The sequence below is a fragment of the Prinia subflava genome, chromosome 30 (assembly GCF_021018805.1).
Source record: "Prinia subflava isolate CZ2003 ecotype Zambia chromosome 30, Cam_Psub_1.2, whole genome shotgun sequence".
Taxonomy (NCBI): domain Eukaryota; kingdom Metazoa; phylum Chordata; class Aves; order Passeriformes; family Cisticolidae; genus Prinia; species Prinia subflava.
In genome coordinates, this window is record NC_086276.1 from 1957633 (window position 1) to 1981229 (window position 23597).

A 23597-nucleotide genomic window follows, 5' to 3' on the forward strand; every position below is an offset into this window, starting at 1 on the left:
CTGAAATCCCACCCAAATAAGCCTAAAATCCTGCAGAGGGATCTAAAATCCACTCTAATACAGCCCAGCTTATCCTAAAATCACCCAAATGAGCCTAAACCCCACCAGATTTGGCCTAAAATCAGCCAAAGGGGCCTAAAATCCACACTAAAAGCCTTGAAAACCCAGCCTAAACCTGCCCAGTTTGGACTAAAATCAGCCAAATTGGTCTATAATCATCCAAAGGGATCTAAAATCCACCCTAAACCCCACCAGATTTGGCCTAAAATCATCCAAAGGGGTCTGAAATCCATCCTAATCCTGCCCAGTTTGGCCTAAAATCACCGAAATGGGCCTAAAATCTTCTGGACCAGAGACCAACATCAGCACCAGAATCAGTAGCAGCATCAAGATTGAGACTAACACGAAATCCAAGACTGGCACTGAGTGGCGCCGCTCTGGGACCGGCACCTAGACCAAGACTGAGACCAGAACCAACACCAGAACAGAGACCGGCACTGCAACAGCACTGGGACTGGGAGTGAGATTGCTCCGAGACTGAGAACGAGACCCAGACTGAGATCGGGACTGAAACCAGAACCAACATCGAGACTTGCACCGTTCCAGGACCAAGACTGAGACCAGGACTGGCACCACTCCGAGATCGAAATCGGCACCGAGACTGGAATCAGCACCAGGAGTCCTTGGGGACTGCTCCGAGACTGAGAATCAGACCAGGACAGGGACCAAAACTGAAACCGGGAGCGCTCCGGGACTGAGACTGAGACCAAGGCTGGAACCGGAACGGGGATGGAACATGGAATTGCTCTGGGATTGGCTCCAGGATCGCTCCAGGACTGTTGCGTTGGCTCCAGAGTGTTTTGGCCGTGCCCACAGGCAGGACTGGGAGGAGCTTATGGACAGGGTGGGACTGCCTCAGTTCGCATTGTTCCAGTGCAGCCATCCCAGGCCATATGATCCCAGTTTGTATGATTCCAGTCTCTATGGTTCTGATCCAGATGGTCCCTGCCTGTGAAATCCCAGTCCATGTGATCCCAGTCTGTACAATCTCAGTCTACAAGGTCCCAGTCCCATCATCCCAGTCTGGATGCTCCTGATCCAGATGGTCCCGCTCTGTGCAGTCCCAGGCTGGAGGATCCCAGTCCATGTGAGCCCAGCCTGCAGGATCCCAGTCTGGATGCTCCTGCATGGCACACACTGCAAGGCTCTGCAATTCCAGTTCCCAGCAAGGAAAAGATCTTCCTGCCCTTGAAGGCAAAGCTCTGAAGAAGAGGCCGAAAGTCAAGGGCAGCAAGATCCTCCAGGGACATTTCACTGCCAGCCTCCAGAACTTCATCCATGCTGGTTGTAGCTCTTGCATTGGAAATTCAGTCAGGGCAGGGGCTTTGGGGGGAGCTGCCCTGGCTCAAGGGAGACACTGAGAGACAAAGAGAGCAGGCAGAGAGAGGCAGGAGAGAAAGGAGGACACCAACACACTCAGCTGAGAAGGTGGCACTGTGAGAACAGAACTGACACTGACTGAAAATGAATGGGACAGGAATCAAGAACTCTCAAAGTCTAATTTGCTATCAAAACACATCCCACCCAGCCAGCCCCACACAATCCAAATCCCACTGCTCCAAATTTGGATCCCACTTCTCCCAATCTCCTTCCAACCTCATCTCACCCTGGTGGCTGTGGAATCGAGTAACTTTGGAGTGGGATTGAGTTTTTCTGAGGTGGGAACAAGCCACTTTGAGGTGGGATTGAGCCCTTTTGGGTTAAAAATGAGTTGTTCTCAGTCGGACTGCAGCAGTTTTGAGGTGACATATGGATCCCTCTTGGATTCTTGAGTGCAAAGAGAGGGAGAAGAGAAAAAAATGAAGGCAAAAACAAAAGGATAACCAGCCAGGTGTCTTCCCATCCTATGAATTATAGGGAATGTGGGTCACCAGGGCTCTGCCCAACTTGAGTCCTGCAGTGGGGGGGATGGAGCTGAGCAGCACATGAAGCTCTTCCTGCACTAGGGGCACTTGCAGGGCCTTCCCTTACTGGTGGCTCTGTTGGTGTCTGGTCAAGCTTGAGCTCCTGGAGAAGCTCTTCCCACACTTTGGACACTTGAATGGCCTTTCCCCAGTGTGGATGCGCCGGTGGATGATGAGGGTGCAGTTCTGTGTGAAGCCCTTCCCACAGTCAGGGCAGTGGAAGGGCCTCTCCTCTGTGTGAATCTGCTGGTGCAGGAGGAGATGGGAACTGGTGGAAAACCTCTTCCCACACTCGGAACACTCATAGGGCTTCTCCCCAGTGTGGATTTTTTGGTGGACAATCAGGTTGGCGCTTTGCTTGAAGCCCTTCCCACATTCCCTACACTCATACGGCCTTTCCCCAGTGTGGATGTTCTGGTGCTGGATCAGGTTGGAGCTCTGTCTGAAGCTCTTCCCACACTCTGCACACTCGTAGGGCCGTTCTCCAGTGTGGGTCCTCTGATGGCAGATCAGGTTGGAGCTCTGGCTGAAGCTCATCCCACATTCCTCACACTTGTAGGGTCTCTCCCCGGTGTGGATGCGCCGGTGCTTCATGAGAGTGGAGTTTTGCTTGAAGCCCTTCCCGCAGTCGGGGCAGCGGAAGGGCCTCTCCTCCGTGTGCGTGCGCTGGTGCACGAGGAGACTGGAGCTGAGCTGAAACCTCTTCCCGCATTCCCCACACTCGTAGGGCCTCTCCCCAGTGTGGATGCGCCGGTGCCTGCTGAGTGTGCAGTTCCTCTTGAAGCCCTTCCCGCAGTCGGGGCAGCGGAAGGGCCTCTCCTCTGTGTGAATCCGCTGATGCCTAAGGAGATCGGAGCTGGTCTGAAACCTCTTCCTGCATTTATCACACTCGTAGGGCCTCTCTCCAGTGTGGATCCTCTGGTGGGCACTCAGGGCAGAGCTCTGCCTGAAGCATTTCCCACATTCCCGACACTCGTAGGGCCTCTCCCCACTGTGGATCATCTGGTGCTTTATCAGTTCGGAGCTCGTCTTGAAGCTCTTCCTACATTCCCCACACTGGTAGGGTCTCTCACCAGTGTGGATCATCTGGTGACAGAGCAGGTGGGCACTGTTCTGAAACCTCTTTCCGCATTCCCCACATTCATAGGGTCTCTCCCCAGTGTGGATCCTCTTGTGCTGGACCAGTTGGTTGCTGTTCCTGAAGCTCTTCCCACATTCCGCACATGGGTAGGGTCGTTCCCCGGTGTGGATCCTCTGGTGGCACATCAGGACAGACCTCTGGCTGAAACTCTTCCCACATTCCCCACACTCGTAGGGTCGTTCCCCAGTGTGGATCCTCTGGTGGCGGATCAGGCTGGACCTCTGGCTGAAGCTCTTCTCACACTCCAAGCATTTGTGGGGCTTCTCCCCATCAGGAAGCTGCTCATGCACCACCAGCGCTGAGCTCTGGCTCGATCTTTGACTGCCTTCTTGGCACAGGGTGGGACTTTTCTCCTCACATCCCCCTGATCTGCGTTTGCAGCCCCTCCTCCTGAGGGATCTCTGGGGATTTTCCTCCTCATTGGATTCCTGTGCCATGGAGCCGCTCCAAACACCCTCTCCCAAGAGGTTCTGCTGCAGAGATTTGTCCTCCCTGGTCTCCATGCTCAGCTCCTTGTCTGGGGAGGAAGGACAAGGAGAGGATGGGATTTGCCTCCATTCCAGAGGGAAGGGGAAGGAGATCCCCCCCTGCTCTGTCCCCAGCCTCCCCAGGCTGCTGGGAGTCCCAGGAACCCAAAAAGACCCCTCCTCTTCTGTCTCCCCACTTAGGGAAACTGGGAGTGACTGGGCTCATACTGGGAGTGCTGAGAAAACTGGAACCAGACGGGGGAGGGGCAGGGTGCAACTGGGCTCATACTGGGAGCAGCCACTTCCAGCACCGGCACCCCCAAACCCCCTTCCCGCTCATCCTACCCCTCCAGCCCCAGCACCCCTTGCAAAGGTCCCGGCAATCCCAGGGGTCCCCCCCTCTCGGGGTCCCTGCTTTGCGGTTCTGGGGCTCTTCTCTCCCCAGAGTACCTTTAAGTGAAGCTGCACCAGTCCCAAAACCGGTGTCCCCCCGCCCCTGCCGGGGCTCTGCCACCACAAGGACACCCCAAAAACACCTCCCGGGAGCCCCCGATGTCCCCCAGAGGGGCAGCTGCACCTCGGCTTTGGAGCCCTGCAAGCTCCAAACATGTCCCCCAAAAAAACCCCAAACCCAGGGACGCCCCCGGGATATTTGGGGCGAGCTCTCCCTCTCCGGGCACCTGCGGGATTGGGGGCGATGCTCCCCGGCCGTGCTGTGAGTTCAGGGAGCGCTGGAGCCGCCTCTGCCTCCTCTGCCCTTCTCCTCCTGCTCCCTGCTGCCGCTCCGCCTCTTCCTCCCTCCCTCCTCCTCCTCCCCCGTTCCCAGCCCCGAACTGTGGGGGCGGGGTCAGGGAAAGGGCGGGAACTGTGAGGGGAAAGGGGCGGGGTCAAGGACAGGGCGGGAATTATGAGGGAAAGGAGCTCAGCCAAGATGACGGGGGTCCTAAAAGGGCTTGGTTTGGCCTAAAATCACCTGAAGAGGCCTAAAATAATTCAAACGGACCTAAAATCCACCATTAATCCACATGCTTTGGGCTAAAATCAGCCAAATGGGGTTAAAATCATACAAAGGGGTCTAAAATCCAACAAGAGAGGCCTAAAACTGCACAAACTGGTTTTAAACCCTCAAAAAATGGCCTAAAATCACCCTTAAATCTCAAAAACGGATGTAGAATCCACCCTCAAAGCCTAGGTTTGCTTAAAATCACACAAAGGGACATGAAGTCAACCCTTAAACCTTCCAGATTTGGCCCAAAATCACGCAAACATACCTAAACCCCATGGAAGTAGGCCTAAAATCCTGCAAAGGGATCTAAAATCCACCCTGAAACTGCCCAAGTTATCCTAAAATCAGCCAAATGAGACTTGATGCCACCAGATTTGGCCTAAAATCACCCAAAGGGACCTAAAACCTTGTTGGAAAAACCGGGACCATACTGAGAACAACTGGGACCATGCTGGGGGACACTGGGAGCGAGTGGGGGTCACTGGATCTTCACTGGGGGAACTGGGCATGACTTGGGACCATGCTGGGAGGGACTTGGATCATCTACAGACTCACTGGGTCTACACCGGGGCAACTGGGATCCCACTGGGAGGAACAGGGAGATACTGGAACCATGCTGGGGGCAACTGGAATCCTACTGGGATCACAGTGGGAACAGCTGGGCGATGCTCGGGGAGACTGGGAACATACGGGATTATAATGGTAACAACTGGGACAGCACTAAGGGTGACTGGGAGTGGCTGTGAGCAACTGGGATAAGGCTTGAAGAAAATCTGAGTATCTTGGAGTGACTGGGAACATGCTGGCAGCAACTGGGATATACTGGGAGAGACTGAAACCACAGTGGGGGTAAATGGGAACAACTGGAACCACACTGGATGATCATGGGAGCAGCTGTGCCCATGTCGGGGTCATACTGGGATCCTACTAGAACTGACTGGCATCATACTGGGAGTGACTGAAATAGTACTGGGAGTATCTGAGAGTGAGTGGGATCATACTGGAATCAGACTGGGAGTGACTGGGAAGGTGCTGGCCGTGACTGGAACATACTGGGAGTGACTGGGAGTAACTGGGCCCACACTGGGAGTGCCAGGGAGTCACTCTGGGCATGGCTGTGCCCAAACCCGGTGTCCCCCCGGCCCCGCCGCTCCCGCGCGCTCCCCACGTGGCCCCGGCAGAGCTCGGAGGGCCCGGCCCGGGAAGCCCAACCCCCACCGCGGGGGGACCCGCATCCCCCCGACCCCCAACGGGGCTCTGCCGCCACCGGGACACCCCAAAAACACCTCCCGGGAGCCCCCGATGTCCGCCCGAGGGGCCTCTGCGCCTCAGCTTTGGAGCCCTGCAAGCTCCAAACATCAGCCCCCCAAATAACCCCAAACCCAGGGACACCCCGGGATATTTGGGGCGAGCTCCCCCTCCCCGGGCACCTGCGGGATGGGGGCGGTCCGGGGGGCTGCGAGTTCAGGGAGCGCTGGAGCCGCGCGGTTCCTCCGCTCGTTGTCTCCTCCCGCTTCCTCCTGCCGCTCCGCCTCTTCCTCCCTCCCTCCTCCTCCTCCCCCGTTCCCCGGACCCGTCGAAGCCCGCGGGGGGAGCGGGAATGGAGCCGGGCCAGGTGGGAAGGCAGAGAGGGTTGGGGAATGGCAGGAGTGGGATCACTGGGAGTGACTGGGCTGTACTGGGATCATACTGGGAGCAGCTCCTGTGTGACTGAATTATACTGGGATCATACTGGGATGATACTGGGAGTGAGTAGGAGCAGCGCGATGGCTCCAGCGCTGGGCCTGGGGTCGCTGCTGGGGTCGGCGAGGGGGCAGTGGGACCTCCGGCAGCGGGACCCTGAACGGGACCGGGACCCCCCTGCTCCCCTTATCCTGCACAGGGACCCCCCTGAATCCCCTATTTCTGTACATCAGGACCCCCTGCTCCCCTTTTCCCGGTCATCCCATGTCTCCCAGCCTCCAGACTTCCCGTGTGCTTGACCCTGGCATGCCCTGGAATACCTTGGACCCCCATTCCTGCCTTTCCCAGCCCCCAGCCCTACATTTCTGCAAAACCAGAGACCCCTGAAGTCCCTCTTCCCGAATATCCCGGGTTTCCCCAGCCTGTGACCCTCCTGTTTTGGGAAAACCTGGACTCCCCTTTCCTGGGCTCAAGGACCCCCTGGAACTCCCTTCTACCTCTCCCAGTCCTTGCTCCCCATTTCATTGACCCTGAGACCACCCTGACCTCCCATTCCTGAGAACTGAGACACCCTTTTACCCCTTTGCCCAGCACTGAGACCCCCCTGCACCCCCTTATCCGGCACCAACTCAACCTTTTCCCAGCCACCCCACCTTTCCCAGCCCCCAGAGCCACCCGTTTCCTTGACCCTGGCACCCCTGGGCCCCCATTCCTGCATTTCCCAGCCCCCAGCCCCTCCTTTCCTCACCCTGAGGAGCCCTGGCACCCCCTTTGCTGGGCACAGGATTCCCTGGACACCCCATCCCACCTCTCCCAGTGCCTGCCCTCCCCTTTCCTTGACTCTGAGCCCCTGAACCTCCTTCCCAGCTCTCCCAGGTCTTCAAGTCCCTCCTTTCCTTGACCTGTTGACCCCCCTGGATCCCCAAACTCTCCCATTCAGTCTCCCCAGCTCCCCCAAATCTCTGTGTCCCCCCAGTGTCCCACTGCCTGCAGTGCCTGGAAGCAGCGCTGTCAGAGCCCGGCCCAGGGGTCCCCCAGTCCTTGATTGTGGGCGGGACCCCCTGTGAGCGCTGGGACAGCGAGCGGGGCCGGATGGAGCTGCAGAGAGTGGGGATGGCAGCGGGAGCTGAGCTGGGACACTGGGATAGGCAGAGCTGAGATATTGGGATAGGCAGAGCTGGGACAGTGGGATAGCCAGAGCTGGGACATTGGGATAGGCAGAGCTCGGATAGTGGGATAGCCAGAGCTGGGACATTGGGATAGGCAGAGCAGGGACATTGGGATAGCCAGAGCTGGGATATTGGGATAGGCAGAGCAGGGACATTGGGATAGCCAGAGCAGGGACATTGGGATAGGCAGAGCTGGGATAGTGGGATAGGCAGAGCTGGGATATTGGGATAACCAGAGTTGGGATATTGGGATAGCCATAGCTGGGATATTGGGATAGGCATAGCTGGGATATTGGGATAGGCAGAGCTGGGACATTGGGATAGGCAGAGCTGGGATATTGGGATAGGCAGAGCTGGGATATTGGGATAGGCAGAGCTGGGATATTGGGATAGGCAGAGCTGGGATATTGGGATAGCTGAGCCAGCTCAAGGACAGGAACCGGCATGTGGCCGACAGTGACCTGGAGACGGGGCCGGTGAAAGCAGAGCCAGGGGTGACTGGAGGGAGCCGGGGGCTGGCCTGGGATCTGTGGGAATGGAGGACTCTGAGGGGCTGGCCTGGGATCTGTGGGGCTGGAATGGGAATCCAGGGAGTTCCAAGGGGCTCTGAGGGGCTGGGACACATCTCCATGGGTCTATTCTCCCCTCCTTCCCAGGTCTCCACAGCGTGCAGGTGGTTTCCAGCTGTGACCTCCTGTCCAGTGGAGCATCCCTGGATCCCACCGGTACGGCTCCGACGGGTGGGATTTCATCTTCTTCCAGCTGGGATCTGGGAGCTTTGCAGTGTCCATTGGTGCCACCTGGATCACCCAGAGGTGCTGGGAATCCAAAGGCATCACGGTGGAGCAGATGAAGCATTACCTGGGGCACACCGGTGTGGAAGAGCTCCCAAAATACATCAGATACGGTCAGGAGGCTGTGGAGCACAAAGGTGGGTGTGGGAGAGGGAGGGGAATTGCTATGGGAATGTTGGAATTCTGGAATGGGGGACTTGGGAAGGCAGGAATTCCCATGGAATTTCCATGGCTGGATCTCACTCTCATTCCAGTCATGTGAGAATTCCTTGGATGGATCTCCCCTCCAACCCACTGCCATGGGAATTCCATGGGGAAGTGATTTGAATTTGAATTGAATTCACAGACAGCAGTGAAATGAGAAGGAATCCCTGCTGGGATTCCATGGGACACAAATCCCAGTCCTGTCCCCAGGCCAGCTCTGTTGTGCCCATGGCAGCACCAGGGGAGTGCCCTGTCCCTGCCCTGAGCCCAGCACAAGCCTTTCCTTGGGTGTTCTCTGCCCTGCCCGGGGCAGGAGGGCACTGCCGCAGTGGCTTTGGTGGCCCCAGGCACCCCGCCGGGCTGCAGCCCCTGCAGGGCTCCTTGGGAATGTCCAAGAGCAAAGCTTCAAGCAAACAACAGTTTCTGGAGGGGCTTCTCCCCCTTGGCCTGTGCTGGGAGCCCAAAGGCAACAGCGCGGGCACAACAGCTCAGAGTGCTGGAGCTCAGTGTCCCTCGGCCAGGCTGTGTTCCCTGGCTGTCCCCTGTCCCTTGGCTGTCCCCTGTCCCTTGGCTGTCCCCTGTCCCTCAGCTGTCCCCTGTCCCTCGGCTGTCCCCTGTCCCTCGGCTGTCCCCTGTCCCTCGGCTCTGTGGGACCAGGGGTGGCAGCAGGACCTGGGGCAGTCCTGGGGTGAACAACCCTGAGCCCCAGCTGGGCCAGTTCCCCCAGTTCCACCCAGGGGAGGGGCCCAGGTCACTCCCAGCATGGGCCCTGTGGCTCCCAGTCACCCCCAGTATGATCCCAGTCACTTTCAGTGACACTCAGTATGATCCCAGTACCAGCCCAGTCACTCCCATTATGATCCCACTATGATCCCAGCATGGTCCCAGGTGTTCCCATTCAGTCCCAGCATGGTTCCAGCCGCTCCCAGTACAGTTCGAGTCACTTCCAGATACTCCCAGTATTCTTCCTTTATGCTTCCTCTGTGATCCCAGTCACCGCCAGTCTCTCCCAGTATATCCCAGTGCCCCCCGGTGTCCTTCCACTCACTCCCAGTTGCTCCCAGTAGCTTCCAACAGGATTCCAGTTGCTCACAGCCATTCCCAGTCAATTCCAACATGATTCCAGTCACTCCCTGTATATCCCAGTTGCCATCAGCATAGTCATAGTCATTGCCAGTCACAGCCACTTGGCCCAGTAAGGTCCCAGTTCCCACCAGTGTGATCCCAGTCACTCCAGAACTTTGGAAAAGCATGAAATATATGTCAATTACAAATGGAATCGATTTCATTTCTTTATTCAGTACTAATCTATTATTACAAACAGAAACATGTTTCTGGGCTGAAGCTGTCACACACTGCAAAGATTTTTTGGTTGCTTTATTATTTAAAGGCTGTCCAGAGCCTGTGGAGCAGCCCGGCTCCCTGCCCCTCTGCCCACAGGGGTGCAGCACTGCGAGCTCCCCCAGGAGCCACAGGAGCACTGGCAGAAGGGCAGAGCATCCTCAGAAGTGACCCCAGCACTGCACAGTTCTCACTGCTCTGCTCCTGCACAGACTCGGGATGGCCAAATCCCCCCAGGCTGCGCATTCCACAGCAGGGCCCCCCTTCCCCTGGGGAGCATCCCAGGCCCAGTTTGGCTCTGGGATGGGGTGATGAGTCCTGTCCCAGGAAGAGGCAGCCAGGGCCAGGCTGCTGCCCCTTGCTGCTCCAAGTGCCTCCTTCCAGCCGGGCTCTGGGGGTGCTGAGGCTGCTCTGGGCTCTGCCAGGGCTCTGCTGGGCTCAGCTCTCGGCCACGCTGGGCCTGCTGCCCCTCACATTGCTCCAGGCACCTGAATCACATCGGGAAAGAAGAGAAACTTGCAAGGGAGTTGAGGTTTAAGAGAGTTTTTATTCAAAAATTCCTAGGTAGCACAACAAAAAGCTGTCCTCAAGTGCTGCATCTCCACTGCACCCACATGTCCTGCCTGCTCCATGCCAGCTCTTGCTCTCCAGTTGCTCCTCAGAGGCCACGAGGAGTTGGCAAAGCCCCTGAGCAGGCACCATGGACAGGTTTGAAATGGTAAGTTCAATTGATCTTCAACTAGTCAGTTTGGTAGCAGAATTAACCTTTCCTCAAAATATAGCCTCTGCTTGCCCATTTTGAAAGCACTCACATAGTGTGAATTTGCCTTATCTTGTATGTGTTATGTTTACCTGAAAAACCTTTTGAATAGAAAAACACATTTACTGTTTGTTACGTCTTTCACATTTTCTAAGGACATCTGGCTGGTTTTGGTTTGTTCTGTTACTGCAGGCATCAGGCCCAGTGCTTGCAGTCTAATTGAAAATGTGTTTCATGGAAAAGAATAGAAGAATCTACCACAGAGAGCGAAGGGTAACAGTGGAAAATTAATTCTGTTTGGCCCATTACTTGTGGTCCTTGTAAACCCACTGTGCAAGGGCTGGGTTTGCAAGCTGCAGGTTGAAGTACAGTGAGTTTGTCTGGATAATGCTGTAGCCCCATCTCAGCAGATGCAGAAAGGGGCCAGAATCCGGCATTTGGAGTGTGAATTTGGGGTGCTGGCCTTGCCCCAGAGGAGAGGCAGGATGTTCCCTGCAGGGTCTGCATGGAGCAGACAGAAGAGATGGGCAAGTGTTTGCAGGGCCCCTGGGAGGGGATCTTGGGGTTCCTGTCAGCAGGATCCTTGTGCAGCTCAGGCTGGGCTGGGCAGCAGCTCCATCTGCAGCTTCCATGTGCTGCTGCAGCAGCTGCTGCTGGGGACCCTGAGGGAAGAGGCCCCGGCAGGGATGGAAATGCTGCAGGGACAGCTCCAGCCAGGGCCAGCAGTGAGCTTTGCCTTCCTGCCTGGGGAAATGAGGCTCCTCTAGTGCAAGAGGAGGCAAAGACAAAATCAAGTTCAACACTTCAAGGAACACTGTAGAAAATTGGAAGCCTCTCCAAATGTCACACACATTCATCTGTTAGCTCTTCAGTGTTGGTTCTTGTAAAAAGCCTTTCCAGTTTTCCCTTGGATCTGAGATTGCAGGGCCCACAGCTGGGCTTCAGAGTTCAAGTGATTTTTATTTTCCAGGTTTTTAAACAGAGCTCCAAATTGGGCATCTCGTGCCGTTTTTTCTGCTCAGAATCTTGAAAAGGGTTCTGTGCTCTTGTGAGCCACCTCTTGAAGGGTGGTTGGCAACCCTGGAATCCTCTGGGAAAGCACTTGATTGACTTCAGGGCCAGGCTGGAAAGCTGAGCCTGAGGAAAGAACTGTTCCAGATGCCTCTGTCCATGTCCAGCTCCTCCCAGCTGAGTCTCTGAACACACAGGGTGCTTTATAGGCATTTCTTTTCCCCTCCTGTTCACTTGGAGGTGCTTTTGCCATCCTTTAGAGAAACATCTGACCAGGCCCTGCCCCCATTCCATTTTATTCTCTCCACTTTGGAGTTGGCCTGCTGGGTTGGACATGGAAATTGGTGGTGCCACCCTGTTTTTCCCTCCAGCTGTGAATTTTAACTTGTATGAAACACTGCAAATGGCCTTGTTTCTCTGGTGGGGAAGATGTGAGGTGGAGATAATTAACAGGATTTGTTTTTATGAACCTTTTGATAATAAAGAAAAATGTGGTGTAGAAAAATTTTGGTGAGGTGCTGGGATTTGAGGGTTTATTTTTTATTATTATTTTTTGCATTTATTAGTATTACTTCTAATTGTTAAGACTATTAAATCCTGGACATTATTACCAATGGCTGGATGTCACTCACTGGGAACATTACCTCCTCCCACTGGGATTAATCTGTACAGTCTATTTCAAGTTGTCAGTGGATTCTAAAGATGGAAATTCCCATTAATGGTGGATTTGGTGTGGTTTGGACCTGAAGAAGGGTCTCCTCCTCTCCTAGAGGTGCCTCCAGCCTGCTTTGCCACCACATCTGTTTGTGGCCCCTCACAGCTGCCCTGCCCTGGGGACATGGTGGGACACCCGTCCTGTCAGGGCTGAGGCTCCTCATGGCCCAGCACAACCCCACATTGCCCCTCACAGCCCCTCACATCCCCTCACATCCCCTCACAGCCCCTCACATCCCCTCACATCCCCTCACATCCCCTCACAGCCCCTCATGGCCCCTCACAGCCCCTCACATCCCCTCACATCCCCTCACAGCCCCTCATGGCCCCTCACATCCCCTCACATCCCCTCACAGCCCCTCATGGCCCCTCACAGCCCCTCACATCCCCTCACATCCCCTCACTGCCCCTCACGGCCCCTCACGGCCCCTCAGCCCCAGGCGCGCGGCTCCTCCCAAAGGAGAAGGGGTCGGGCCCTGCTTGTTCTCCTTTTATTTCGCTCCCTTCACAGCCACCAGTCAAGAAAGGCTGAAATGGAGCCTTTCCCCAGCGCTCCCCTCGGGGTTAATCGCGGCTGCAGCTCTGTGCTGCCGCTGGCCCCAGCGCCAACATCCCCGCAGCCCCGCAGGCCTTTGCTGTCCCCCCGTGTCCATTCGCTGTCCCCGAGTCCCGCCCGGCTCTGGCAGCAGCAGCAGCCGCAGCGCAGCGGGCGCCGGCCCGGCCCAGCCGCGGCTCCCGGCCAGGAGCAGCAGCAGCGCCGGCCCCTTCCCGCCTGCTCCTGCCTCGCCTGCCAAGGGCCTTTTCCAGCTGGACTCTGCACTGCAGCAGCCATCACCCACACACAGCCCTGACTGCCCAGGGCCCGCCTGGGCTGCCCTCAGCAGCCTCCAGAGAAAGAAAGGCTCGGCTTCCAGCGCTCTTTGCAGCGCTCTTTGACTCACCCTCAGGTGACAGCAGCAGGCTGCTCTTGCCTTTGCCCTGGCAACTGGAGATGGCGCCTGCTCTTGCACCCTTCTGGCTGCATAGTGAATTTGAGCAGCTCAACTGCAATTGCCTTTTTCCACCATTGCTACCCACTGTGCTTTTGTGACAGTGAACTCAGGAGTTTTGTGGCAGGCACCATGATAAGAAGAGATTGAAATGCTCCCAAGTCCCTGGGCACTGAGTCGAGGGGAATTAAAGCCACACAGGCCACAATTGCAGAGCTCCAACACAGCCCTGGTGCTGCTGGTGCTGCTGAAATCAAATCAACTTACAGAGGCCATCACAGAAATTGACCTCTGGAGTGTCAAATAAAATGAAAAAAAAAAAACACCAGCAGGAAGACAAATCTCAACTTCTTCACTCGCTTCATTGCTTGCTCTGAGCAGCAGAAAATGGGAATGCCCAGAGGTATTTGCAGCTGCTGCTGATCCCAGCTGCAGCTCAGCCCTGTGCAGAGTCCCAGCAGGAAGCTGAGCCCAGCCCGGGGAGCTCACACAGTGTCAGGGAGATTCTTTCTCTGAATTCACTCAGCCTTGCATTCCCCAGCTACGCCTGGTTACCACCTCCTGTTTTCTAGGCTTAGAACAGCAACAATGCAAACCTTACCAATGGCACAACTGCCCAGTCCACAGGGAAAAGGACAGAGAAATTGTAAAGTTCTCCAGACATTTGTTCTGCTTTGCTGGAAAAGTCGTGCTGCACTCACAGGATGGAAATCCAAGAGAAGCTGGAGTTGGTGGCACATCTTGTAACAGAAGCTGGACCTCGTTCTCCATGAAAGGTTCTTGGAAAGAGCAGCTGGGACTGTGGAGAAGATTGCTGGGAAGCTGAAACAGCTTTCCAGAAGTGAAATGAAAATGAAAGAAACAAACCAAGCTGTTTTCCTCAATTTTTTTCTATGCTTCCCTTTTTCATGTTGCACTACTTGTCCATGCCATTAATTCCAAAGGGATCTCACCTCGAAGATTGGTGACTTAGTGAGTTTTAGACACTCTAAAGTACCATGGGCTGTACACACAGTTTGCCTTCCCCTGTTTTTGTTGTCAAGCAGTGCCGGAGACATAAGTGTAGTGCTTGGGTCGGGCACGAATCCTGCAGGCAGGGAATGTGCCCCGGCAGTGTGTGAGCCTGAGCAGGGACAATGCAGAGCAGCAAGCGAGGGGATTCCTCTGGCACCGCGCAGGAGTCCGGACTCTGGGTCTGGGCTGCACAGGGCCAAGTTCCCGTGTTTGGACAGGCTCAGGGGCTGCCCCCGGGACGCGCGGGGCTCGGCCGTGGAACGGACACGCGGACAAACGGCCCCGGGGCTTCGGCGGCAGCGGCGGCAGCGACTTTTCGGAATCTCCGAACTCTGCGACCCTCCTCACCTCCTGTTCCCCCTCTCCCTCTCCCACTGTCCTGCACTGTCTCTCCGTGTCCCGCAGTCTCTCCTGGTGTCCCTTTCCCGGTCTCCCCAGCCCCTCTTGGTGTCCCCGTCTCGGCCTTTCCCTCTCCCCCTGCCGGGCCGGGCCATGCCCCCGGCCCGCCCCCGGCCCCGGGCGGGGCTGCCCCGTTCCCGTCCCCGGGCGTCCCCCCGCGGTCTCGCCTGGGCCCGGCTCTGGCCGTGCTGGAGGTGGCGCTGCTGGGCCGGGATCAGTGCCTGGGGCTGGGGCGGCATCGCCACCCTTTGGCTGCGCCTGGGCCGGGCACAGCCTCGGCCCCGGTGCCGACCCCGAGCCCGGCGCCGCCTCCTCCCGGGCCCCGCGGAGGACACACGCGGCGCGGCCGCTCCCGCCGCCTCCGCTGCGGCTTCCCCGGCCCGAGCTCCGCCGCTCGGCAGCGCAGCCGCCGGCCCCGAACCGCCGGGGCCCGGCGCGGGTGGGGATGCCCGGCCCGGGCCGCTCGGGGGGCGCTCGGGGGCCGTGTCTGGCCCCGGGCCGAGCGCTGACGGCCGCGTGTCGCCCGCAGGGAAGGCGCAGGAGGCCCTGCAGGACCGGTACCGGCTGGGTTCGCTGCTGGGGCGCGGAGGATTCGGCAGCGTCTACTCGGGGACACGAGTGTCGGACGGCGCCCCGGTGAGCGGCGGGGCCGGGGGCGGGCGGAGGAGGAGGAGGAGGCGGAGCAGGAGGAGAAGATCGGACCGCAGCGGGGCGGTCGGTGAGCTCAGCCCGCTGCTGTCCCTTGCTCGCAGGTGGCCATCAAATGCGTGCCGCGGGATCGCATCCGGCTCTGGGGCGAGCTGGTGAGTGAGCGGGGCCAGCGGCAGAAGCCGGGCCGTGGCGGGCAGCGAGGAGCCGGGGCCCGGCAGGGTGGGAGCCGCCGGGAGCCCTGCGGGGAGAGCTGGCCTGGGCTGAGCGGGGCGCCCAGAGCAGCCGGGGCTGGCTGAGGGCTCCCAGAGCCCCGGCACGGCCTCTGCCCCACTGACGGCATCGTGCTCCTCCCGCAGCCCAACGGCGCCCGTGCGCCCCTGGAGATCGTGCTGCTGGACAAGGTGTCCGCTGGCTGTGCTGGTGTCATTCAGCTCCTGGAGTGGCTTGAGCTCCCCACCAGCTTCTTGTTGGTGCTGGAGCGTCCCGAGCGGTGCCAGGACCTGTCGGCTTTCCTGGCGGAGCGGAGGTTCCTGCCGGAGGAGGAGGCGCGGGCGCTGTTCCGCCAGGTGCTGGAGGCCGTGCGGCACTGCACCAGCTGCGGGGTCCTGCACAGGGACATCAAGCCCGACAACATCCTGCTCGACCTGGCCACCGGAGAGCTCAAACTCATCGACTTTGGCTGTGGCGCTTTCCTCCAAGACACAGCCTACACCCAGTTTGCAGGTGAGCCCCCTCAGGGGATGTTCCTGGGCATCTCCTGGCCCAGCCTGGCTGTAGCACCGGGCCTTCCCCCTCTTGCTGGTGGCAACAGCATGATGTCTTGAGCCAAGTTGCTTTTGTCTGGGGGTGGGAGGGGCCCAGCGCCCACATGCCCAGGGATGCTGGGGCCAGGCTCTAGGAGTAGCAGCATCCCCTGATGAACTGCGTTTGTGTTCCACAGGAACCCTGTCCTACAGCCCACCAGAGTGGATCCAGCAGCAGCGCTACCACGGTGAGGCAGCAACGATCTGGTCCCTGGGCCTCCTGCTGTACCACCTGGTCGTGGGGAAGCACCCGTTCAGGAGGGGCCAGCAGATCATCTGGGGCCGCATCTTGTTCCCACGATGGCTCTCTCCAGGTGGATCCTCATCTCTGGGCACAGGGGAATACCAGTGCTGGGAGACAGCAGCAGCCTCATGAGCACCCTGCTCTGGCAGCTGCTGGGGAGGGGGCACATGTCCTGCTCTGCTGCTCTCCTCCAAACAGACAATGCATCGGGAAGTTTAGGCACAGCTCTGGGCACACCCAGCATGGCCTGGGCGTGGGAATGGGCAGCTAGAGTAGACAGGATCCTTCTCCAAGTGACTGGTGGATTCTGGTTTGTCTCTTCAGAGTGCCAGGATGTCATTAAGAGGTGTTTGTCCATGCAACCCTTGGACAGGCCATCCTTAGAAGACCTCTTCAATGATCCTTGGCTGCAGGGCATTCATCTGCCCTAGAAGATGGGAGAGGTCCATGTGCACAATTGGATCCAAAACCTGGCAGGTAACAGCTCCACACATCTCATGGCAATCAGTGCTAAAGAAGAGCAGACTGTTTTTGTCCTGCCTGTAGCTCTGAGCAGGGATCATCAGATGGGAACATCTGTGCTGGAGCTTAGCTGGAGACCTGCTTCAGCAAGCACTGGTGGCCACCATCCATCCTAGTTTTGGTTGTCCTTCTTCACTGATGGCTGGGGCCCTGGGCAGAACAGTGACAGCCTGCTCTGGCCCCCAGGGAAGGAGGAGCCCCTGGAGAAGCTCTGTCAGGTGGGGCTGCTGCTGGAGACACCAAGGACAACCTCAGGGATGACAATCTCTTCCTCCATCTGGTCAGCAGCAGCTGAAGATGATGGAGTTTGATTCTGGCACCTTCTTCAGAGACACGCTCCATGCCCAATCTGCAGGTGAGTCCACAGCCAGGGGGATGCTCCCAGATCCGGGCATGGCATGGCCTGGCCTGGCACCAAAGGTTCCTCCCTTTGCTGGGCCGGAGGCAACAAATCCTTCCCTGGGCTGTCCAGCTGCTTTTTGGCTCTGGGCAGCTGCTGAGGGGCTGGATGTGGCATGGCTGGCTGCAGGCTGGGCACATGTGCTGCCCTCCTGCTCTGCCCCCAAGGGCAGCAGTGATGGGGAGGTTTGGGCCCAGCTCTGAGCACGGCCAGCACGGCCTGGGCACTGCGGGCGGCTGGGACAAGGCACAGGAGCCTTCAGCTGACGGGCAGTTTCTGGTTTCTGTCCTTGCAGCCGGGCTCTGTGGGTGCTGAGGCTGCTCTGGGCTCTGCCAGGGCTCTGCTGGGCTCAGCCCTGGGCACGGCTGGGCTCGCTCTGCCCTCACATTGCTCTGACAGCTTTGCAGCACACCAGCCCCTTCTGAGCACAGCGCCTGAGCTTTCTGCTTTGGCAGCTGAGTGAGACTCCTGCTGGCCCAGAGATTGCAGGTAGAGATCCACATCCAATTGGCAAGAACCCAAACACTCCACAGTCCCAGCTGAATGCCTGGATCTTCACAGGATGTTTTGTCTGTCCCACTCTTCCTTCCTTTTTGGCTGGAATTGTGCAATTGCCCTTTCTTCCTCCTCTAGGAGTGCCACAACTGAGCAAAACCTGGCGAGTGGATGGTGTTCCTAAGGCAGTGCAGTCTGGAGCTGATGGATGAAGAATTAATTGCCCTTCTGCACCTCGAAACCAGAGCAAAAAGCTGTAAGTGGGACTTTGTGTCTTTAAAAATCTCTGAAAACTTCCAAGGGAATGTGCAGCTCCTTCAGGGAGTGAGAAGGAAGGTCATCTTCTAAAGGATTTGGAGTCTGACAAAATTTAGATTCCCAGTCTTGCTTAGATCTGGTGGGGTACAGGAATTTCCTATTCTTTCTAGCACAATTTAAAATAATACTGGAAACAAACTGCAAAATCTTTTTAAACGGCTGCTGAGGTCAGTAGGATGGATCCATGCCATCAACACATTTACAAAGCAAATAACTGAGATCTCATTTTAAAAAGATTAGTTATCTCTTTATCCAAAGTTACTAAGTATTTTTCACTACAGATTTGGGATTTGTTTTTATCGTTCTCATTTTTTCTTTTCTTTTTTTTTTTTTTTTTTCCTTTCTTTTCTTTTTCTTTTAATAGAAAAACTTTCCTAAGAAAGGAGTGTCCTTTGCTGCTGGTTCCCGTGTGGAGCAGCTCCCTTCCCGCTGGCTGAGCTGCTCAGGCACAGCCCGGCAGCTCCTGGCCCTGCAGGGCTGAGGCTTTTCCCCGGTGCTGGGCACAGACTGATGGAGCAGCACTGCTCAACACGGGCACACACAGAGGGAGCAGAAGCAGCTGCCTTTGCCCACCTGCAGCTCCAGGGCCCAAACTCTGAGCACACAGGGCTGGAAGGGACTGGCAGGCTCCCTGTTTGCTGTGCTGCCCCACTTGTGCCCGGCCCAGCTCTGCAGCCCTGGGCTCCTGGGCTTTGTGCAAGGAACAGAGGTGAGGACTCCCTCTCCATGTGCAGCTTCCAGATGGAAAAGGCTGCTGTGAGCAGGCAGCTCCAAGGGCAGAGAAAGGAGGGTCCCCACCACTGGATCTGTGCCACTTCCACCGTCCTGGGCAGCAGCCACTGAGCCCAGGGGAACAGAGGGCACAGCAAGAGGAACAAAACCAGGCAAGGTCAGAGCCTGGGAGGAGCCAGAGCAGGGAGCAGGAGCAGCTGCTCCATTGCACTCTTGGAGAAAGCTCTGGGCTGTTTGTGAGCACTGAAAGGCGTGAAGGGCAGAGAGGAGGCCACAGCAAACAATGCTTGTGTTTGCACACCCTGCCCTCTCAGTGTCCCAGAAGGAATTGCATGAACTGTGTTCTTCTCTCGGAGTCGTCTCATTCAGCATGAGCAGCTTTGCACCAGGAGCTGAAGGAGCTGAAGCCTTGGGCCACAAGAGCTGAGCAAGAGGGAACTTCTTGACCAAAGTAATGCTGCTAACATGGACCTGACTGAATGCAGCAGATAAATCATGGAAATATAGAGTCCTTTCTGTTGGAAAAGACCTCTGAGCTCATCAAGTGCAAGTGTTAAGCCAGCACTGTCAAGCCCAGCACTAAACCCTGAAGAGCCAGGCCTGGACAAGAGGCCTGAGTGAGGCCTGAACAACGGGCCCTGAGCCAAAGGTGACCTCTGGATGAACCTCCCAACCAAAGGGTTTCTTTGTTTCTGCTCCTTAACAAAATATGCATGGTCATTAGCCTTGTACTAGATGTATCCACTCCTTAGTGAAACAGGTCTTGACCTTTCTGTATTTAGAAGCCAGACAAGGCCATGAAATCTGACATCTGGCCTTGTCTGGGGCTGTATGGTCAAAGGCAACTCCCTTGGTTCCTCCTTGGGCCCTGGCCAGGCTTTGGGAGGGACCCAAGAGGAGGAAGAAACCAGATGTTCCTGCACTAGAAGTGCTGTCAGTTTGTTTATTCAGCTCTATCAAAGCTGGGCCCTCTCACAGCCAGGCTGGAGCCTCAGCTGTGGCTGGAGGCACCTGCAGGAATTCCCAGTGCCCGGGAGTGGCTCTGCAGTCCTTGGCTGTGACAGCTTCCCCCAGCTGATGTGTGGGTGTGGGTGATGGGAAAGTGTGAGGGGAACTGGTGATGGATCTTTCTTCATCACTGTGGGCAATCTTTGGTAGTGATGCTTGGGGGCATTGCTGAGCTGCTCCTTTTGTGCTCCTTTGCTGCTTTGAGCTGTAGGAAATGACACTGATTCCTTCAGGGGGTGTCTGTGTCTTTGGTGCTGACCCTGCCCACTGGTCAAACAAAATTGGCATCGTTTGGCCAGAGCAGCACAAAATGTCACTTTTTCAATCTAAATGGGAGGAATCAATCCTATCTTAAATTCCTGGATGGGAAGGCCTTCCCCAGAGTTCTCTGGCTCTGGAGTGGGCTGAGGTGGGAGCGGATTTTTGACAGGGGCCACTGCATTAGAGGGTGTAAAGTGTCCCACCCTGGCTCTAAAATGGCTCACTGCTCAGCCTGGGTGGGGACCACAGTGGTCGTTAAAAAGGAGAAACTAGATGCCCTAAAAACCCTGGTACAGGAACAACTGGTTCAAGGACACATAGAGCCATCTATGAGCCCTTGGAACACCCCAGTATTTGTTATAAAAAAGAAATCTGGATAGCGGAGGTTACTCCATGAGCTGAGAAAAATCCATTCTGTGATGGAGAGAACGGGCACGTTGCAGCCTGGTCTGCCATCTCCTACAGTGATTCCTGCCTCCTGGGACATCCTGACTGTGGACTTAAAGGACTGTTTGTTCACTCTTCCATTGCACCCCGAGGACACCCCAAATTTGCCTTTACCCTGCCTTCTATCAATAACACTGCACCAGTGCAAGGTTCTCAATGGAAAGTACTTCCCCAAAACTGGGGAAACAGCCCCACAATCTGTCAGGGCTGTGCTGCTCAGGTACCCTCATTAGTGAGGGAACCATTTCCAGGGGCATACTGTTCCCATGACATGGATGACATTTTGATTGCAACCCAAAGCAAAAATGAACTCTCCCTGATTCAGCCAAGCCTGTTGCAAGCATTAAAAACATTTGGGCTGTAGGTAGCACCAGAGAAAGTGCAGCAGCAACCAGCCTGGAAATATTTGGGACTCAAAATAATGGACCAGACTATACAGCCACAAACAGTTCCATTTTCAAACAAAATTCTAACTCTAAACGATGCACAAAAACTCTTGGATACCATCAGCTGGGTCAGACCTAGGACTGACCAACTCTCAATGAGCACCTTTAGTTGACCTCTTAAAGGGTGACTCTGAATTAACTTCCCCCAGAAAATCAACCTCAGAGGCAAAAGCTGCTCTCCAAACAGCAGAGCAAGTTATCACAAACAGACAAGTCCACAGGACATGCCCAGAGGTGTGTATCACTGTGTTTATTCTCATTGTCATTTTTCATCCTACTGGTATTACTGGACAGTGGAATACACACTGGCCTGATCCTTTGCACATTCCAGAATGAATGTTTCTACCTCATCCACCAAAAAAGATGACACCCGCCATATTTGAACTAATTGCACAGTTAATTATCAAATGTTGTCCCAGGTGTTTACAATTGAATGCTAGAGCTCCTTCAAGAATTATCTTGTGTCTGTGACACAAGAGCAATTGGAATGGTGTTTGCTGACAGTACAGCCCTGCCAAGTGCTTTGCAAAGACAGTGGAAGGCTTTGGGTACCTGCCAGACGTGTCCGTCCTGCCTTAGGTCCTGTCCAAGAGCACGAGCAGCATTCTCCTGAGGGCCCTCAGCAGACGCTGTGGAGCCGTGTGTGGAACAGGGACAGAAACAGCTTCTTCACCCACCTCATGGGGATCTAGGACTCTGCAAGGGACAGTTCACTGAAGGGTTCTATTTGGTTACAAACTGTTGTTCTGTTTACAGTGTGGTTTTTCTGTTTACAAACTGGTTTTCTTTTAATTTTTTTTTCTCCCAGTTTTCAAAGTTGAATGTTTCCTTGTTTCAGTGCTAAGCTGTAATTTCTACCCATAAGCGTTAACCTGTCCCATGCTAGCCTAGAAGATTGTGATCTGGCCTGACAGCTCCTGGCAGTGAGTGCTGTGACTCCAGGGCTACATGGGACACATCACTGGCTGAGGAGGATTAAGCTGGACAAAACCTCCTTCAAATTAAACCCATGCTGTCTGCTGTTACCCCATCTGCAAAAGGGCCCTTGCAAATGGGATAACAGCAAACAATTTGCATTTGAATCCAAACAAGGTGAGGAGATGTAGCAAGGTCCAGCTGGTTTACAGCTGGACATAAGGAGTGTGGCCATAACAGACCCAACTGGGCTGACCTGGCTTGTTCTAGAAGTGCCATGGGGAGCAAAGAGCTCAGGCAACCCATTCCAAGCCCTGGATGCAGACACAGCACTGGCCAGAGATCTGGGCAGGGCAGAGATTCCCAACCAGCAGGCTTCCCAAGGCTGGGAAATTCAAACTCACTATCAAAGGGAGCTTGGAACAATAAATTGTGGCTGTTGGTCTGAGCCCAAGAAGATCTTGTGTCGTGTGTCTGTCTCCAACCCACCAGCCTCATGTTACACTATATCTATATCTAAATCTACGTTTCTCTCTTTATATCTTTATATCTTTATATCTTTATATCTATATATCTTATATCTTTACGTATACATTGAAAATCTCTTCAGCTTCTGTCATTAGACCTAAATTTGATTACTGCTTTGATTGCACACCTCTTTCAGGCAGGCTTTTCCTCTCTCCTTGCCTGCACTTGTCAGGCCTGGGAAGAGAAATTTTGTCCAGCCTTGGGACAGTTCCCATCATCTATCCCTGCTCCTAATGCTGCTTTGAATGATCTTGGGAATGTGAGCATGAGGGAAACTGGGGGGACTTTAGTGAGAGCAAAAGTGAGGCCCCGAGGCCAAATGTAAATGCAGAGGCTGGGTTCCCCCAGTCTGCAGTGCTGTGGGGACTGGGGCCTTGCAAACTGCTGTTTTTCTGTGTCAATGGCTGATTCCTTCTGTGGATCTCCTCCTGGAATTCCTGTGCACCAGGGCTGGTGCTGGAGCTGCAGCCACCCCAAGTGCCCAAAAGCTGTGTGGGAGCCAGTGGGAATCATTGCTTTGCTGCTTTTGGTGAAAAGATATGACGTGACCCTCAGTGTCAGGGAGGTGACACCTTGATGCTGCTGCAGAGCCCACACACCGTGTGTGGAGAGAGCTCAGGAGAAGGTGAAGAAAAAGCAGGATTAAATGCCATGTGCTGCTGAGCTCTGTCAGAAAGTGCTTGGAGTGAAGTGTGTGAAGTGACTGGGAGAGCTGGATAGAAGGGACAGCTCTGAGAGGTGTGTGCTCCATCAGTGCCGTCCTAAGAATGATCTTTGCACAGGGTTGAAAAAGGATCAGTTTGCACGGCCTGCATGTCTGGGTCTGGAAATTCTGTGTATTGCACAACCTGAGAAATGAAATCAGCTGTCTCTGAAATATCATCTCTGCACCTTAGGCAGGAACAGCATCAGAGTTCTGAACAGGTTCATAAAAATCCGTCATAACCCAGAAGCAAACCTCTGCAATACACATCTGTGTCAGGTGAGGAGACTGAAAGCTTTCATTATTGTTATCCTTGGAGAATGAATTCAGCAAGAAAAAGCCTCTCTCTTGCCATTAAAATACTTGAGTTTCAGCTCTGCCCCAGACTCTCAATGTCAAGGATTTCTCTGTGTGGTTGGGGGTTGGTTCTCCCCCCGGAGCTCCCTGCAGGTTGGTGTTGATTCAAGA

General features: G+C 55.5%; 3 protein-coding genes across 6 annotated transcripts in view; 1 reads left to right on the forward strand and 2 right to left on the reverse strand.

Moving 5' to 3' along the window:
* The window catches only part of LOC134562720 (zinc finger protein 239-like), a 444533-nt gene that overhangs the window by 385468 nt on the left and 35468 nt on the right, over positions 1–23597 (reverse strand). Inside the window, exon 1 of one of the 3 annotated variants that reach the window (XM_063420243.1) lies at positions 6009–6106. The exons of 1 other annotated variant lie outside the window; for it this stretch is intronic. The gene's annotated coding sequence lies outside the window, so the exon portion shown is untranslated. Of the gene's footprint in view, positions 1–6008; positions 6107–23597 lie in introns of those variants that run through there. One more of the 3 variants, XM_063420244.1, reaches the window with a different exon arrangement.
* Positions 1788–23597, reverse strand: part of LOC134562691 (zinc finger protein 91-like) — an 83758-nt gene continuing 61948 nt past the window's right edge. The window contains exon 3 of the mRNA XM_063420198.1: positions 1788–3300. Coding sequence (XP_063276268.1) covers positions 2028–3300 — 1273 coding nt within the window. The 3' untranslated portion in view covers positions 1788–2027. The remainder of the gene's footprint in view (positions 3301–23597) is intronic.
* Positions 12661–18027, forward strand: LOC134562712 (serine/threonine-protein kinase pim-1-like). 2 transcript variants are annotated; one of them, XM_063420235.1, is made up of 7 exons: positions 12661–15292; positions 15409–15459; positions 15664–16030; positions 16248–16424; positions 16679–16831; positions 17063–17231; positions 17910–18027. In XM_063420235.1, the coding sequence occupies exons 1-5, from the start codon at positions 14750–14752 to the stop codon at positions 16783–16785; spliced, it is 1245 nt and encodes a 414-aa protein (XP_063276305.1). In that variant the 5' UTR covers positions 12661–14749; the 3' UTR covers positions 16786–16831; positions 17063–17231; positions 17910–18027. The 2 variants fall into 2 exon arrangements, with proteins under 2 accessions (XP_063276305.1, XP_063276304.1); XM_063420234.1 differs by having other exon boundaries at positions 16679–17231.

Excerpts from the sequence above, each read along its gene's own strand:
- LOC134562712 (XM_063420234.1), top strand. The coding sequence starts at position 14,750 with ATGCCCCCGGCCCGCCCCCGGCCCCGGGCGGGGCTGCCCCGTTCCCGT. Across the intron at positions 15,460-15,663 it reads TCCGGCTCTGGGGCGAGCTG|CCCAACGGCGCCCGTGCGCC; the intron begins GTGAGTGAGCGG and ends CTCCTCCCGCAG. Across the intron at positions 16,031-16,247 it reads AGCCTACACCCAGTTTGCAG|GAACCCTGTCCTACAGCCCA; the intron begins GTGAGCCCCCTC and ends TGTGTTCCACAG.